This window comes from Hypanus sabinus, chromosome 2 (genome assembly GCF_030144855.1).
Source record: "Hypanus sabinus isolate sHypSab1 chromosome 2, sHypSab1.hap1, whole genome shotgun sequence".
Taxonomy (NCBI): Eukaryota; Metazoa; Chordata; class Chondrichthyes; order Myliobatiformes; family Dasyatidae; genus Hypanus; species Hypanus sabinus.
Window position 1 is genome coordinate 29,144,711 of NC_082707.1, and position 18,294 is coordinate 29,163,004.

The following is an 18,294-nucleotide window of genomic DNA, read 5'->3' on the forward strand; positions in this document are numbered from 1 at the left end:
TAAAAATATCAGTAAATATGTCAACCAGTTGATTAGCACAGGTTTTCAGTACTCGGTCAGGTACGCCATCTGGGCCAGATGCTTTCTTGGGCTACTCTCCTGGAGGATACTCTAACGTCAGCCTCAGAGACTAAAGTTGCAGAGTGGTCGGGGGCCCTGAGAGTTCATGATGTTTCCTCAATGTTCTGTTAGTGAAAGCGAGCACAAAAGGCTTTGAGCGAAACCTTGTCGTCACGTACTGTTTGCCACTTGGTTTTACTTGGTGATAGCGTTCAAGCCTTGCCGTAGATGTCAAGCATCCCTCTGTGATTCAGGTTTGGCGCAGAATTGCATGTGAGATGCTTTTCCAAAAGTTGCACCCAGACCTCTTGCTCCTTCCTTGGCCGCCAGAGTTAAATTGTCACCAATCTATCCTCAGCAGATTGCAGATAAAAACACAGAAAACCTACAGCACAATCTATCCAATTGTTGCCAAATTATAGGCAGTTTTGAGCCATCTGGGCTAGTAGAAAGAGACCAGAGCTATTCAGTTTCCAATATTGTGGTGTCTGTTCCACAGGATAACATTTCCCAATACATTTTGTGCTAATACAGCTGTCTAATTTTCAGGTGGAGAAGCAGAGGCGAATAGAGAGAATCAAACAAAAGAGGGCTCAACTAGAAGAATTGATACTACAGGTAACAAATACCTCTCCATAGAAAATCTGCTCTGTTTGCTTGGATAATTACGTTTATGTTGCTTGTGTTTGTATTTGAAGTGCAATTGGCCTTTGAACCATTGAGTTGGAAAAAAAAGGTGAAAAGGGTAAATTAACAAAGAAAGGATTTTGGGAACGGTTATGTTTCATATCAAGTTGATCTTACTGGAATAATGTACAAACATGGAAATAAAATAAAACAAATTTGGCAATAGTCATGCTACACAGCTATAAATACTCAAACCTCAAATTAGTTGCCTGTTTAAAATAGGATTACGATTATCTACTGAGAGAAAAATCTGCTAACCTGCCTACATTAAATAAATGGAAATTGTAATTTCTTACATTTATATTTCCTTGGCCCATTCGCCAAGTTTCCTAATTACATACCTAACACTCCTTGGTATGTTCTTTGGCTGAGAGTAGGGGGGCAGTGAACCAGTTCTCAGCCTTGTGTCAACGTTACATTTGAGCTGTCCTTGAGAAAATGTTCTAAAAATTTAAATTCTGTCTTCAAAGCAGCATGTACAAAATGCTGGATGAACTCAGCAGAGCAGGCAGCATTTGTTGAAAAGAATTAACAGTCGATGTTTTGGGCTGAGACCCTTCATCAGATATGGCAGTTCTGATGAAGGGTCTCGGCCCGAAATGTCGACTGTTTATTCTTTTCCATAGCCGCTGCCTGACCGGCTGAGTTCATCCAACATTTTGTGTGTCTTGCTTGGATTTCCAGCGTCTGCAGATTTTCTCTTGTTTGAAATTCTTTCTTCATCTATTCTTCTTGCTCAAATTTTGTCTTCCTTCCCACAGTGCTGCTTGCTTCCACTAATAACTTTATCCAGATGTGTACTTCTGAAATTTGAAACATACTGTATAATTTTGAACTCAAAACATTTGTATAACTCTACTCAAAATCCAATTCATCTCTGCTAGCATTTCCTTTGGAATCTTGTCATCACTCACCCTGTTGAGGCCCTGAGATGATTTCTTTTGTTATGTTGGCTGTATGCTACAGTTAATATCGGCACTACAGTTAGCATTAAACTTCATGGCTTCACTCTGATGTCAGTTGTGTTGTTTGGAATTTGCATCTTCTCTCCATAATCGAGTTCAAGTTTATTGTCATTTAACCATCCATATTTATATAGCCAAATAAAACATTGTTCCTCAGGGGGCCATGGTGCTAAACACCATACACGCAGTCTCACACAGTACATATCATCACGATCCATCACATGAGCTAACAAATTAGTATCACGACCCTAAGTGGCATGGCTCGAAGTTTGACTTAAAGTACGAGGTGTGTGCTTATGTAAGGCAGTATAATGTTATTGGCACTATTGTAATAACACTATTGTGAACCAGCGGCAATAAAAGATGAAAAATGACCAGTGCAGGATGAGTCTGTGTCTGTGAGTTGGGCAGTGGGAGCGGTGAGGATGAGGTGTACGGCCAGGCATTCAGACAGGGTGTACATTTGTACTGGGGAGTGGGGGTGCCAGCAGGGTGTTGAGAAGTCTTAACAGCCTGGCAATACTGGTTCTTGTGCTGTGGCACCTATGGCAGGAGGTCAAAGGGATTGTAGGAGTAATGGGAAGGGTCTTTGACAATGCTAGAGTCACTGCATATGTAGTGCTGCTGATATATGCTCTGAGGAGTGGGGGACAGAGAGACCCCCTTGGTGTTTCAGCAGTCGTCCTTACCTGTTGTAGGGTCTTGTGACCTGATGCCTTGCAGTTCCATACCAGACGGTGGTGCAGCTGGTCAGAGCACTCTAGATGGTTCTCTGATAGAATCTGGTGAGAATAGGGGAGGGGAGCCTCGCTTGCATCAGTATCCTCAGGAAGTAGAGGCTCTGCTGTGCTCTCTTGGCTGAAGAGGTCTCGTTGAGGGACCGAGTGAGATTATCAGTAATGTGCACACCAAAAAACTTGCTCCTGACTCTCCACGGAGAAGCCGTTGATGTCCAGTAGGGAGTTTTGGCTGCCTTATTTAAAAAGAGTAGATATTCTAGCACTGGAAGAAATTCACTGGGAAGAGGGAGCAGATCTTTCCTGCACCGGGAAAAACTGAACCGGTATTCGTTGGAGTTTAGAAAAATGAGGGATGAACTTATTGAGTAAATATGTTTTGACTGCTGGGAGAGTGACACATAGTTACAAGATAATTAGCAGTCATTTGAAAGTGGATAACATTCTCCACTGGCAGAAGCTGGCGAATCTCTGGAATACTCTCGTCCAGTGGGTGGGTTGTGGAAGCCAGATTACTGGAGGTACTCAAAGGGGAGATAAGTAAGTTTCTTGGAATGTCAGGGAATTGAAGGTTATGGAGAACCCATGCAGAAGGGAAGCCAAGGTCCAGGGCAGATCAGTCACGATCATAGGGAATGGCAGAGCAGGATAGAGGTGTTGGTCAGCATACTCCTGCTCCTGTTGTTTTGTGTTGTTCCACAAGCGCTAGTGGCTCGGCACGAGACAGCAGATCCAAGCCACTGAAAAATCCGAGGGTTCCAGTATTCTAGAATGTATATTCAAAATGGGTAATACAGTTATAAAAATATAAAGATAAAGAAGGTATTTTAATAGAAGGCTGAGGCAACCATGGGTGACAAGGGAAGTCAAAGACAGCGTAAAAGAGGGCAAACACGGTAATATGGCAAAAATCACTGGGAAGTTTGAGGATTACGAAGTTTTTAAAATCCAACAGAAATCAACTTTAAAAAAATCATAAGGAGTGAAAAGATTAGTATGAAGATAAGCTAGTCAAATATCAAAGAGGATACTGGAAGTTTTTTAATCAGATATACAAAGAGGGCAAGAATGGATTTTGGAAAATTGTGCTGGAGAGGTAGCAATAGGGAACAAAGAAATGGCGGACAAAGTTATTAAGTATTCATCAGTGTTCACTGTGCAGTATGCCAGAAATTTGAGAGTGTCAGGGGGCAGGTGTAGTTGCCATTACTAAGGAAAGGTGCTTGGGAAGCTGTGAGGTCTGAAGGCAGAATAGTCATCTGGGCCAGATGGTCAGCACCCTAGGTTCTGAAGAGATTGTGAAGACATTAGTAATTATCTTTCAGGAATCATTAGTTTTTGGATTGGTTCCCGAGGACTAGAAAATTGCAGATGTCACTCCACTCTTTAAGGAGAGAGGCAGAAGAAATGAAATTATAGGCCATTTATCCTGACTGCAGTGGTTGGGAAGATGTTGGAGTCCGTAACGAAGGATGAGGTTTTGGGGTACTTGGTGGTGCATTACAAAGTAGGCCCTGAAATCCAACCTGATAGTTCTGGTTCTTTTGCTGCGCTACCTTCTGCCTGACGGTAGGACACGGGCAGGGTCTTTGACAATGCTGGATGTGCTGTGTGTATGCAGCACTTCATGTGCGTGTATACACACACACACACGCACGCGCAAAAGTTTGGGCACTCCTGGTCAAAATTTCTGTTACTCTGAATAGCTAAGCCCCTGATTGCCAAAAGGGATAAAGTTAAAGATGACATATTTCTTTAATATTTTAAGCAAGATTACTTTTTTATTTCCATCTTTTACAGTTTCAGAATAACAAAAAAGGAAAAGCCATCCTTTTCTCATCTTCAGCTTTTTTTTCCCACAGATGGTGTGATATTTGCTTCCAGAATTTGCTGGTATTTAATTGAATACATTCTTCCCTCTACCAGTGAAATGTTCCCCGTGCCACTGGCTGCAACACAAGCCCAAAGCATGATTGATCCACCCCCATGCTTAACAGTTGGAGAGGTGTTCTTTTTGTGAAATTCTGCACCCTTTTTTCTCCAAACATACCTTTGCTCATTGCGGCTAAAAAGTTCTATTTTAATTTCTTCAGTCCACAGGACTTGTTTCCAAAATGCATCAGGCTTGTTTAAATGTTCCTTTGCAAACTTCTGACGCTGAATTTTGGCTGCAATGAGCAAAGGTATTTTACTAAGTACTGACATGCAGGCTATTCACAGCAACAGAAATTTTGACCGAGAGTGCCCAAACGTTTGTGTGCCACTGAATATATATAATGTGCTCTCCATTTTCTTCCTGAATCTGAAAGACCTAGCTGGTAGATTAATAGGCCACAGTAGATGATCTCTGGACGACAGGGATGATGTTTGGAGCCTCATTGGACTCAGTGGACCAAATGGCAAGCTGCTATGTATGAATAAATCAGTGTTTAAAGTCTATAGTGATACTTTATTTGTTATTTTATGTCATGATACAGCGCAGAGTAGGGTTTAGCCTTTCGAGCCATGCTGCCCTAGCAACCCTGCAACCCTAATTAACTCTAGTCAGTTTACAATGACCAGTTAACCTACCCGGTACGTCTTTGGACTGTGGAAGGAAACTGGAGTACTCGGGGAAAACCCATGCATTCCACGAGGAGAATGTACAGAGACTCCTTACAGAAAGGAGCCAGAATTTGAACTCCAGATTGTCCCCAGCTTTAACAGCGCCATGCTGACCACTGTGCTACGGTGACATCAGGGATTTGCATTGTTCGGGTTAATACTATAACTAAATTGTGTTTCTTTTTCCCCCTCAATCGTTAAAAGGCAATGCTTGATTTCTAATCGGTGACCTGTCACTGGTCCATTTCCAAATGATGTCACTTAATGGGGTTTACTATTTCTCCTTCAGCCTCGTTGTCGGCCAGTCAAATGGCGCAGGACACAAACACTTGGCCTAGCTGCTTTCCCAGCTGTGTTTCAGCAATACAGTTTTTAATAGACTGCTGCAATTGGCCTTCTGTTAATAGACTCCTGTTAATTTGTTTTTAATGGACAGCTGAGAGAGAACAGGTTACAAGGAAGTAAAAGAAGGAATAGAATTGCTCTGAGAGGTGATGGACAAATGGCTTTCTTTGTCACATGTGATAAATAGAAAGGATGTGATAGCAAGGATTCACTTCCTCATGGTATCCCTCTGTTTGATCATAAACACCAGAGATTCTGCAGGTGCTGGAAGTCTTGAGCAGAACACAGTGTGCTTGAGGAACTCAGTAAGTCGTGCAGCATCTATGATGGGGAATAAACAGTTGATGTTTTGGGCCGAGGCTCGTCATCAGGTCCCATTGAAGGGTCTCAGCCCAAAACATTGACTTTATTCCCCTCCATCAGTGGTGCCTGACTTGCTGAGTTCCTTCAACACTTTTGTGTGCGTGTCCCTCTGTTTAATCATAAATTCAAAAAAAGATTCAAGATTCAAAAACTTTATTGTCATTCTAACCGTACATCAGCTCTGCAGGGCAGAATGAGACAGCGTTTCCCAGGAGCAGTGCAATCATAACATAACAAATGCAACACTAAATAATAAACATAACAATAAATAGTAAAACACAACAGTCACATGTCAGTTAAAAACAAGTTATAGGTGTCCAGTGCAAGTTAAAAGTGTCCAAAGCAGAGTCAGGTAGAGCAGCTATTCCTGTGGGAGGAAGCTGTTTAGTAGCCTTGTAGTTTTAGTTTTGATGCTCCTGTAACGTTTACCTGATGGCAGAAGAACAAACAGTTCATGAAGAGGGTGTGAGGGGTCTTTAATGATGTACCGTGTCTTCTGGAGGCATCGACTCTGAAAGAGGTCTTGGACAGAAGGTAGGGAGACCCCAATAACCTTCTCTGCTCCCCTAACCACCCTCTGCAAGGCTTTTTTGTCGACAGCACTGCAGCTGGAGTACCAGGTTGTGATGCAAAAGGTCCGCACACTCTCAACCACACCTCTGTAGAATGTAGTTAAGATGTTAGTGGGGAGTGATGCTTGTTTAAGTTTCCTCAGAAAGTGCAATCTCTGCTGGGTTCGTATCACAATCCCAGTGGTGTTCCTGGACCAGGTGAGATTGTCAGAGATCTGCACCCCAAGGAACTTGATGTTTTCCACTCTCTCCACTGTGGAGCCGCTGATGCTGAGGGGTGTGTGCTCAGGCTGAGACCGTCTGAAATCGACGATCATCTCCTTGGTTTTGGTGACATTAAGCATCAAGTTGTTGTCACTGCACCAGCTCTCTAGGTGTTTAACCTCCTCCCTATACATTGTTTCTTCATTTTTGCTGATGAGCCCCACAACTGTGGTATCATCAGCAAATTTAATGATCGGGTTCCCCTTGAATCTGGCTGCACAGTCATATGTTAGCAGTGTAACCAGCAATGGGCTAAGCACACAGCCTTGTGGGGATCCAGTGCTCAGTGTGATGGAGTCAGAGATGTTCCTGCCAACACGGACTGACTGTGGTCTCTCTGTCAAGAAATCCAGAATCCAGCGACAGATGGCAGTGTTAAGGCCAAGCAGCGACAGTTTCTCCACTAGTCTTTGCGGAATGATGGTATTGAACGCTGAACTGAAATCAATGTACAGGATTCTGGCATAAGTGTCTTTGATGTCCAAGTGAGAGAGAACTGTGTGCAGTGTGGTGGATATACTGGGCAATTTCAAACACTAATAATTTGGTTTCATGTTTTGAAGAGTTAAAGTAGAGTCAGCAAAAATCTGCTTCTGATCATAAGGAAAGCATATTGCGAGATAAGCAATTTAGAATTATTCTTGAGTGAGGGGGATAAAAAGGTAGATAAAATCTTTACATGCATCATAATTGTATGGTGGCATGTTTTGGAAAGTAGTGGTAGAAATCAAGATCTTATTTCAAAAACAGACTTTTAATTTTAAAACATACAAAGGAAGAAATTGTGCAAAAACTTTGACGTTCATGTTCATTAAAGTAAGTAATGTGAACTTTTAAAGGAAATAAACTCTAACAAACCAAAGATCAAAAAGCTCTCTGACACACAGCTGCTGGGGATGAACAGGAGCATGGTCCCTTGCGTCTTTCAACGTTCAGAGTTCTCCACATCCTGTCTGCAAATCAACAGTCTGCGAAGAGTAGTGACTGTCTCTTACCTACCGTAGCCGTCCCAGGGCAGTATACTTTGGGAAGGCTCCGGGAGGGCCCTCTCACCACCAGCCAAGTGAGGCCTTCGGACTTGTTGCCCAGATCTGATGATGAGGCATTCTGGCAGATGGTTTAGACTGTTTGCCTAGGGAACAAACCTATGGAATCTACAGAGCCCTCATCCCACAGTGTCTTCAGTACGTTCCGTGCTGACTGGTGCCTGATAGACTTGTGGTCAAAGGAACTTATTTGAAAGAACTCTTCCACAAAGGACAAGTAATATGGGAACTTTTTGCATGGGACTCTACATGGTAGCTGGGACAGACCTGTCTTCCACAACACTAGGAATAGGTAGAAACCTAGTAAGTAGTGACATTTATACCCACGTACTTTTGGTCCACATGCTGCTTGACACAGACACGTGCAAAGTCGGATACACTTTTGCCCCCACATTCTCAGGAAATGTGTGCAGCATAACCCAATGGACTTGCTACATCTTGGACAGTCAAGTAAAATTAAAGATGTCTCAGGTAATTACTGAGGCAGGCAGAGAAGCAGGGAACAGATCAGAGGTTCGTCAGGTACAGTAGCCCTGAGAACATATCTCGCCTGATAAAGGCCACAAGACATCGAAGCAGCATTGGGCTCCCACTCAGCATGTCGTCTGCTTTGCCATTCTATCATGGCTAATCCAATTTTCCTCTCAGCCCCAATCTCCTGCCTTCTCCACATATCTCTTCATGTCCTAACCAATCCAAGAACCTTATCAACCTCTGCCGTAGATATACATAAACACTTGGCCTCCACAGCTGCCTGTGGTAAAGAATTCTGCCAATTCACCACTCTCTGGTTAAAGAACTTCCTCCTCATCTCCATTCTAATTGGATGCCTCTTTATTCTGAGGCTGCGTCCTCTGGCCTTAGACTTTCCCACCATAGGAAACATCCTCTCCACTTCCACTCTGTTAAGCCCTTTCACCATTCAATAGTTTTCAATGAGGTCACCCCTCATTCTTCTGAATTCCAGTCAATATAGGCCCAGAGCCATCAAACACTCTTCATATGTATGACAAGCCATTCAGTCGTGGAATCACCTTTGAACCCTCTTCAATTTCAGCACACCTTTTAAGACAGAGGCCCAGAATTCTCACAATACTCCAGTGGTTTATAAAGTTTCAACATTACATCCTTGCTTTTATGTTCTTGAAACGGATGCTAACATTGCATATGCCTTCCTCACCACAGACTCAACCAGCAAATTAACCTTTAGGGAATCCTGGACAAGGTCACCCAAGTCTCTTTGTGCCACTGTTTTTTGTATTTTCTCTCCATTTAGAAAATAATCAACCCTTTCTTCTACCAAAGTGTATAACCATACACTTCCCAATATTATGTTCCATCTGCCATTTCTTTGCCCATTCTCCTAACCTGTCCTTCTACAGCCTCTCTACTTCCTCAAAACTACCTGCTGCTCCACCTATCATCATATTGTCTGCAAACTTTTTAACAAAGCAATCAATTCCATCCAAATCATTGACATATAATGTTAAAAGAATTGGTCCGAACACAGACCCTGTGGAACACCACTAGTTACTGGCAGCCGACTAGAAAAGCTTCCCTTTATTCCCACTTTTTGGCTCCTGCCAATTAGCCACTGCTTTATGCATGCTAGAATCTTTCCTGTAATACCATGGACTCGTAGCTTGTTAAACAACCTCATGTGTGGCACATTATCAAAGGCCTTCTGAAAATCCAAGTACACAACATCAACTGATTCTCCTTTGTTGATCCTGCTTGTTATTTCTTCAAAGACCCAATAGATTTGTACGTTAAGATTATCTCTTGCAGAAATCATGTGCCTCCAGGTACCCTGAGATCTCATCCTTAATAATCGACTCCCAACATCTTCCCAACCACTGAGGTCCAACTAACTGGCTTGTAATTTCCTTTCTTCTGCCTCTCTCCCTTCTTGAAGATTGGAGTGTCACTTGCAATTTTCCAGTCTTCCGGATCCATTCCAGAATCTAGTGATTCTTGAAACATCATTACTAATATTTTCACAATTTCTTCAGCCACCTCTTTCAGAAACCTGGGGTGTACACTATCTAGTTGAAGTCTTTCTCCTGGACCAAGCTAACTTCCCCTTTGCCCTGCACGTATCCCTGAGCAGCATGAGGATTTCAGATAGTTTTCTACCTGGTGCAGTGCAGGTTTGGTCCGGCTGGATTACCAGTTGGCAATCACCTTGGACAGGACCTTCCATTCCATATTTAACAGTGAATTGAGAGTTTGTTCCTCATAGTCTGAAAAGCTGCCAGTCAGAAGCACAGGGTTATACGCTACCATCAAGTCCGGGTCCATCGAAAACCACAGAGCTGAGTACGACTGTGCCAGTAAGCCATCACTTCCTGGTGTTTTATTCATGGCGGAGGAACAGATGAAGATGTCAACTCCTTCAGGGTTCAATAGCTGATCCAGATATCGTCTTAACATCTCAGTGAGAGGACGGCAAGTTCTGGGAGGACATGTCCGTAGCCTTTCTGTTATACCCACTGGCATAGAAGGATCTGCAGATGCTCTGTACCTTTCTCTGTGAGGACGATACTGGGGCATCCTCTTCCTGGATCCATGCATGTTTTATTTGACAGTTGAATAATATGTTGAACACAGTAAGGTGCAGATGGGAGCCTAGAGGATGTCAGGATCTTTAAACATGGTGTGTGTTTAATGGTGCCATAAATGAAAGAAGTTTCCGACTTTACTTTAATGTTTTGTTTCACCATCTCACCACCCTGAAAAAAGTAATCTCTTCACAGAGGAAGTCGGTGACAGACATGAAGTTTAAAACAGCAGGATCAAAAAACTGTTTATTCAATCCCCTTTTGTACGATCTTCATCTATTTAAATATCAACCAATGACGTCATAAAATAGAGATGCTGGAATATCAAAATCCTTGCACAAAACACTTTTAATTGATTGGCGGCAGAATGAATCACTACTTTGCCATGTTGTTCTAATTAATGCTTTTCATGTGACTGTGAACCAGGCTATCTTTGTAATTGTACAATTTTTTGAGCTACCTACGTTCCTCCCTTCCTTCCTTTTTGATCTATTGCAATAACTATTTTCCCTTTGATTATATTTATAAGATTCTGTTCTTTGCCAATTTTTGCTCTTATTTTGACTGAGCGTTTTTTTTTGCAAAGTGCTTATGCTGTTCCAACTTGTTTTCCATTTAGTTTTAGTCTGTAGTTAAAATTTGAAGTTTTCTTTTCTCCCCATTTCCCACCAAAAGCAAATCGCATTTAAAAACCTGGTACAGAGGAATCGACAATTGGAACAACAGACACAGAGTCCCCCTGCACCGAATTCGACTATTCAGCTGCCTTTCATCATAGTCAACACCAGCAAAAGGACTGTCATCGACTGCAGCATCTCTAGTGATAAGTAAGTTCTTAAATATATGAATGGCATTAATTGAGTTCATTTTAACCTACTCAGTGCTTGGTCTTCATGTCCTTAACTTTGCCATGTTACTCTGGTACATATATGCCATAGCAACTGTGGGTTCCTTTCAGGTGTGCTGCAAGATCACAGATTGGTCTGCTGCCACAATGAGGCAACTCCCAGGTTGTTGGAGGAACACCTCAAATTCTGCCTGGATAGCCCCCTACCCCTTCTCTCTTTTTCCAATCCCATTCTGGTCACCCTCTCACCCTTTCTCACCTGCATATCATCTCCCTGTGGTACCCCATCTTCCCTTTCTTCCATGGTCTACACTCCTCTCCTATTAAATTCCTCCTTCTCCAGCCCTTTTACCTTTTCCACCTATCACCTTCCAGCTTCTTAATTAATTTCTCCACCCCCTCCCCACTTCACCCACTCACCTTTCCTGTCACTTGGCTTTACCTGTCACCTGTACTCCTTCCCCTCTCCCCACCTTCTTATTTTGGCTTCTACCCCCTTCCTTTCCATTCCTGATGAAAGGTCTTGCCCTGAAATGTCGACTGTTCATTCCCTCAGCATTTTATGGGTGTTGCTCAGGATCTTGAATTGCCAGCTCATCAGAAGGTCATTCTGGTAATTCAAGATGTCACTCCAAGTGTGGTGTCAAAGTTGTGTAGGTTAAAAGAGGAAGACATTTTTTGGAAATTGAGCTCAGTCATTTCATTCCTTATGGGTCTATGACAACAATACAGAAAATTATGTCCAAAATTACATTCAAGACATCTTAATTGGCCAAGCATCTCCTTGATTTGGAAATGATTCTCACTGGAACCTGCCAGTATTTTTCTTTAGAGAAGGTGGGGCTACTGAGGTGAAAGGTGAGTGTTACAAAATGTTTAAAAGTTTATTATTTTGGAAAGCAAACAGAAAGAACAGTTAAATACAAAATAATAAAACCAAAGTGAATGGGCTGAGGAGGTAAGGCAACAAAAAAGAAGTGTTGAAATATATGTATGTTTCAGGTATATTTGCATATTTCTGTTTATAAAAATCAGCCTCTTCACACATTTGATGTGATATTAATGTATTAATATATTCTGTAGCATCACTCTGTGATGTTGAACACTTCAGACATAAAGTAAGTCTCAACCATTATGGAACTTCCTTGAAGCTTAATCAGTGTCATGGTTGCCATGACTACCTTCTTATTCTGGTGCTCTATTGAGATGTCGAGTAATCCTTGACAGAATTGCCTTAACCTGCCGTTGTCTAGTTGCCCAAGGTTGATTAGCTTACAACAAAAGTGATTTATTTGAATCACAACAAGGTGGACCAAAAATGATCAACTGCTCCGCCCATGTTTCACGGAGCGTCATGATGCACCATCTCTTACATCTCTCTGGGAACCTTCCCTGCCACCATCCCAGCTTTTTAAGCTTCTAGGGAGATTAATAAAAAAAGAGACAGTGCAATGAACTCTGGGTCAAATTCCTCTGCAAGGCCTCCAGTGATTGAAGCCAGTATATATGAGTGTATTGATTGCACTTAGCTTTGATGACTAAATGCAGTTAAAGACATATTTCAGCTTAGTTTGATCCTTTATATTCTCTTGCATCTTACATAATAAAAGATAAAAGGTAATGAAAGTTGAATCGGTGTGAATTGCTCAGTAAACTTTTAAATAAATTGCTGCCAATTTTCTCAGATTTGAATATCTCTTCAACTTTGACAACACCTTTGAGATTCATGATGATATTGAAGTTCTGAAACGTATGGGAATGTCCTTTGGCTTGGAATCCGGCAAATGCACTCCAGAAAATTTAAAAACTGCAAACTCATTGGTGCCAAAGGTGTTGCAGCCGTACATTGCAGGTTAGTGACATGAATGGTTTGAGTCCTCTGTGCTCTTTATTATATTCTTTACAGAACCATCTTTTAAAAACTAACCTAGTGCATGGTTTGGCCTGCTTTAAGCAAAACAAGTGTTAATTATTATATCTGTGTAGTTCTGTTTAATCTGTTTTAATAATTTTACTTGTATTTTCCACTTTTATCACATATTGTTAGCAAAAGTTTTGAATTCTCATACAACATATTTATGCATAAATCTCCTTCTGTACTGTCACCCAGCGATTGGGGTCATACTTGTCTGGTCCATTCATAACTTGCGAATCACTGGAAGTGGCTTCTCTTCCCTCGTCCTTGCAGATGGTGCCACCGTGGATCTATCATTGGCATGTTAGAATTCCTGCAGTTGTTCAATCTGCAAATCAGCAATATCACCCAAAAAGAGTGAATTGGTTTCCGCACGTACACCTATAGGATTCCGTTCTACCTATTCACAAACCCTAAATAATCAGACAGCATGTCTGCCAGAAAACACTGGGTGAACAGAATTCCCTCCCAACAAAATATCTTAGGAAGACCAAAGACCTCTTTGTCTCTGTTCAATCGCCATAAGATGTAAGAGTAGAATGTTATCAATCTTCATGACATCAGTTCAAAGATAATTTTGGTTCTTCTCAAACTTCTGTCATATTTGACTCCACATTCACTTTTGTGGCCACGTGTCTGAGGCATCTCTGGAGTGGTCCTTTACAATTTCTGTAACTCTACCCCTATCATCCCATGTCTAGTTATCCCCCTACATTTCATTGTCTCTAAACTTGAGGTCATCCCAAATTAAAACTTGCACAAAACACTTCTCAGGCATCTAACAAAGCATTGCCTCTGTTTTAAACTCTCGCCCTTTTTGTTATATCCATTCATGGCACTGCCCATCCTCATTTATGTCATCTCCTCCAGCCTTGTACCATCTCAAGAAGACCATAAGACATAGGAGCAGAATTAGACCTCTCGGTCCATCGAGGCTGCTTCACCAGTTCATCATGGTTGATTTATTATCCCTCTCAACACCATTCTCCTGCCTTTTCCCTGTAATCTTGGACTCCCTGACTAATCAAGAACCTATCAGCTTCCACTTTAAATATACTCAATGACTCGTCCTCCACAACGATCTGTGGCAGTGAATTCCACAGATTCACCATCCTCTTGCTAAATAAATTCCTTCTCATCTCTGTCCTTCAAATCTCCCCTACAGGAAACCATGCTACTTTATCACGTGCCTCTCTTTACCCCAAAACCTTAATAATGGACTCCAACATCTCACCAACCGCTGAAGTCAGGATAACTGGCCTATAATTTCCTTATTTCTGCCTCTCTCCCTTCTTAAAAAGTGGAGTGACATTTGTAATTTTCCAGTCTTCCCGAACCATTCCAGAATCTGGTGATTCTTGAAGATCATTAATAATGCCTGCACGATTTCTTCAGCCACCTCTTTAAGAACACTGGGATGTAGTCCACTTGGTCCAGATGAATTATCGACACTCAGATTTCCCAGCTTCCAAAACTTCTCCTTAGTAATGGCAACCACACTCACCTCTACCCCCTGACACACGAATTTCTGGCATACTGCTCATGTCTTCCACAGTGAAGATTAACGCAAAATACTTATTAAGGTCATCCACCATTTCTTTGTCCTCTATTCCTCCCTGTCCAGCATCATATTCCAGTGGTCCAATATCCCCAGTTGCCTCTCTTTTGCTCTTTATATATCTGAAAAAAACTTTTGGTAATCTCATTGGCTAGTTTACCTTCATACAGTGCCTATAAAAAGTATTCTCTCTCTCTCCCACCCCCCCCCCCCACTCTTGGAAGTGTTCATATTTTATTGTTTTCCAACATTGAATCACAGTGGATTTAATTTGGCATTTTTTGACACTGATCAACTGAAAAAGACTCTTTCATGTCAAAGTGAAAACAGATCTCTACAAAGTGATCTCAATTAATTACAAATATAAAGCACAAAATAATTGACTTCATAAGTATTCACCCTCTTCAAGTCAGTATTTAGTAGATGCGCCTTTGGCAGAAATTACAGCCTTGAGTCTGTGTGGATAGATCTTTATCAGCTTCACACATCTGGATACTGCCATTTTTCTCCATTCTTCTTTACAAAACTGCTTAACCTCTGTCAGATTGCATGGGGATCGTGAGTGAACAGCCCTTTTCAAGTTCAACCACAAATTCTCAATTGGATTGAGGTCTGGACTCTGACTTGGCCACTCCAGGACGTTAACTTTGTTGTTTTTAAGCTTGGCTTTATGCTTGGTGGTTATTGTCTTGCTGGAAAACAAATCTTTTCCCAAGTCACACTGTGGTTCTCTTGCAGACTGCATCAGGTTTTCCTCCAGGATTTCCCTGTATTTTGCTGCATTCATTTTACCCTCTACTTTCACAAGCCTTCCAGGGCCTGCTGCAGTGAAGCATCATCACTACATGATGCAGCCACCACCATGCTTTTGATGATGTGAGGTGTTCGGCTTACACCAAACAGAGTATTTAATGTGATGGCTATAAAACTCAATTTTGTTGCCATCAGACCATAGAACCTCTTCCAGCTGACATCTCCCACATGCCTTCTGGAAAACTCTTGCTGAGATTTCATATGAGTGTTTATTTTTTAAACAGTGGCTTTCTCTTTGCTACTCTCCCATAAAGCTGCGACTGGTGAAGCACCTGGGCAACAGTTACATCTCCCTCTCAAATTTCAGGGTGAATTCTATCATATTATGATTACTGTCTCCTAAGGGATCTTTTACCTTCAGTTGTCTAATTAAATCTGTTTCATTACACAACATCCAATCCGACGTTGCCTTTCCCTTAGTGGGTTCAATGTCAAGCTGCTATATAAAGCTATCTTGTAGGCATTCTACAAATTCCCTCTCTTGGAATGCGTCACTGGTCTGATTTTTGTCCAGTCTACCTGCATATTGAAATCTCCCATGATTATCATCGCCCTATTACTTGTCTTTCTGAAATTTGTTTCCCATACCCTGGCTACTGTTTGGAGGGTTGTATGTAGCTCCCATTAGGGTCTTTTTACCCTTGCTGTTTCTTAACTACCCACGAAGATTCTACATCTTCTGATGCTATGCCACCTCTTTCTAAGGAATTGATTCTACTTTTTACCAACAGAGCCACACCACCCCCACTGCCTACCCTCCTGCCCTTTCTATACAAGGTGTATCTTTGGATGTTAAGCTCCCAACTATGATCTTCTTTCAGCCATAACTTAGCAATGCCCTCAACACCATACTTGCCAACCTCTAAGTGCACTAGGAGATCCTCTACCTTACTCTGCATTGAAACATAATACCTTCAGTACTGTCTTCATCACCCTTTTCGATTTTGCCCCATGTTAGACTTCAGTTCATCCCACTGACTGCAATTTTGCCAAATCATATGCCTGTCCTTCCTCACAGTCTCACGACACACTGCATCTACCAACTGCCCCCTTTTCACTCCAATCACTCCGGCCACTTTCCCCTCCTCAAAGACTCTCGCAAATCTGCCCACAAGGATATTGGTCTCCGTTGGTTTCAGGTGCAACAGGTCATAACTTCTCCAGAGGAGTTCCCAGTGATCTAGGAATTTGAATCCGTGCCTCCTTTGCCAGTTCCTCAGCCACTCATTCATCTGTATTATCTTCCTATTCCCACCCAGACTAGCACATGGTACTGGGAGCAATTCAGAGATACTGTTTTGGAGGTCCTGTTCTTCAACCTTTCTCCTAACTCCATATACTCACTGTACTGGATCTCTTCCCCCATTCTACTAATGTCATTGGTGCCAATGTGCACTATGACCTCTAGCTGCTTTCCCTCCCTCTTGAGAATCTTCTGCAGCACCTCTGAGAGATTGTGGACACCTGGGAGACAACACACCATCCAGCCTTCTCTTTCTGACTCCCTCTTTCTCATCCTGGCTCCCACAGTATATCTTGTCCATTCCCCTAATGATCAAGTCTCCTATCACTATCACTGCCTGGACTTTACCCTTCCCTGCTGAGCCTCAGAGCTGGCCACAGTACCACTGAGCTGGCTACTGCTCCTGTGCCCATCATAGGTCATTTCACCCCTCCCACTCCCAGCAGTATCCAAAGAGGTGTACTTATTGCTAAGAGGAAAAGCCCCAGGGGAACCCTGCACTGACTGCTTACCCCCCTTTCTTCTCCTGGTGGTCACCCATCTACCTTTTGAAGACTGCAGTCTGGCTATGACCACCTCAGTCAACATCTAATCTATGATGTCCGCAGCCTTCCGGGAGGTCCTGAGTACAGTTCCAGTTCCTTGACCTTGTCAGTCAGCACCTGAAGTTGGCTGCCCTTCCTGCAGATGTCGTCATCAGGGAGACTGTTTGGTGCCCTGAAACCACATGTCTTATAGGAGGAGCATTCTACTACCTGACCTACAACCATCCTGTCAACACTTCTTGTACCTCTAATGTCCCAAAACTAAGTTCTAGCCTGCGCCTGTTCTCACCGAAGCCTGTGGAACCAAAGCTTGACCTGTCTAACCCTGGCCCACACACACGGTGGCTGCTCCACTTTAACTTCACTTCTCTTTCCTGACTCTTGCTAAGTTCCTATAGACCCAAGCAATCTCGCACTCTACTGACACATTCCAACAGACCCACTTGCTTTTTAAAACTGGCACGTAAAGTCCTGAAGGGCTGTCTCCACCTCACTCTGCGAACAAGTCCTGACAGGCCCTGCTCACTTTTTGAAACTGGCGCCTGAAAATCACAAGGAACTAGTTTCAGCTCACTCTGCGATCTCCCACTCTGCAGACAAGTACCGACAGGTTCTGTCCACTTTTTAAAACTGTTGCGTAAGTCTGTCTTCAGTTCACTCCACATTCTCCCGTTCCACAGACAAGTCCTGACAGGCCCCCACTCACACTTTTCTTTAAAAAAAATTCATAGAGGAATGCTGTTTTGTTTAGCTGTACGCATGTATGACTGAATGACAATTAAACTTCAAAGTTCAAAATAATTTATTATCAAAATATTTTTCCTGTATACAACCTCGAGATTCGTTTTCCTGAAGGCAGCCACAAACAAGGAAACATGAACCCAATAAAAAGACCCACACAACAAAGACCCAATGTGCAAAAAAAAACAAATCATGCAAGCAATTAAAAAAAAAGGTAATAAATAACTCACATAGCATTAACCGCAGAGTCCCTGAAAGTGTGTCTGCACCTGCAGTCGGTTCAGTGTTGAACTGAGTAAGCCTTGCAGAGTAGTGAGCCTCGGGCCTTCAAACCTCGGTCAAATCGCACCAGTAGTAAAACAAAAAAGGCAAACGAAAAGACATGAAACATGAACTGAAGAATCCCACAAGTAAGTCCACAGCTGCGG

General features: G+C 42.4%; 1 protein-coding gene across 11 annotated transcripts in view; it reads left to right on the plus strand.

Moving 5' to 3' along the window:
- The window catches only part of LOC132407396 (transcription factor Dp-2-like), a 261,808-nt gene that overhangs the window by 227,215 nt on the left and 16,299 nt on the right, over positions 1 to 18,294 (plus strand). For all 11 annotated transcript variants that reach the window (XM_059993849.1, XM_059993859.1, XM_059993868.1 and 8 more), the window contains 3 exons: positions 610 to 678; positions 10,880 to 11,031; positions 12,737 to 12,903. In XM_059993849.1, the coding sequence (XP_059849832.1) occupies positions 610 to 678; positions 10,880 to 11,031; positions 12,737 to 12,903 (388 nt within the window). The remainder of the gene's footprint in view (positions 1 to 609; positions 679 to 10,879; positions 11,032 to 12,736; positions 12,904 to 18,294) is intronic.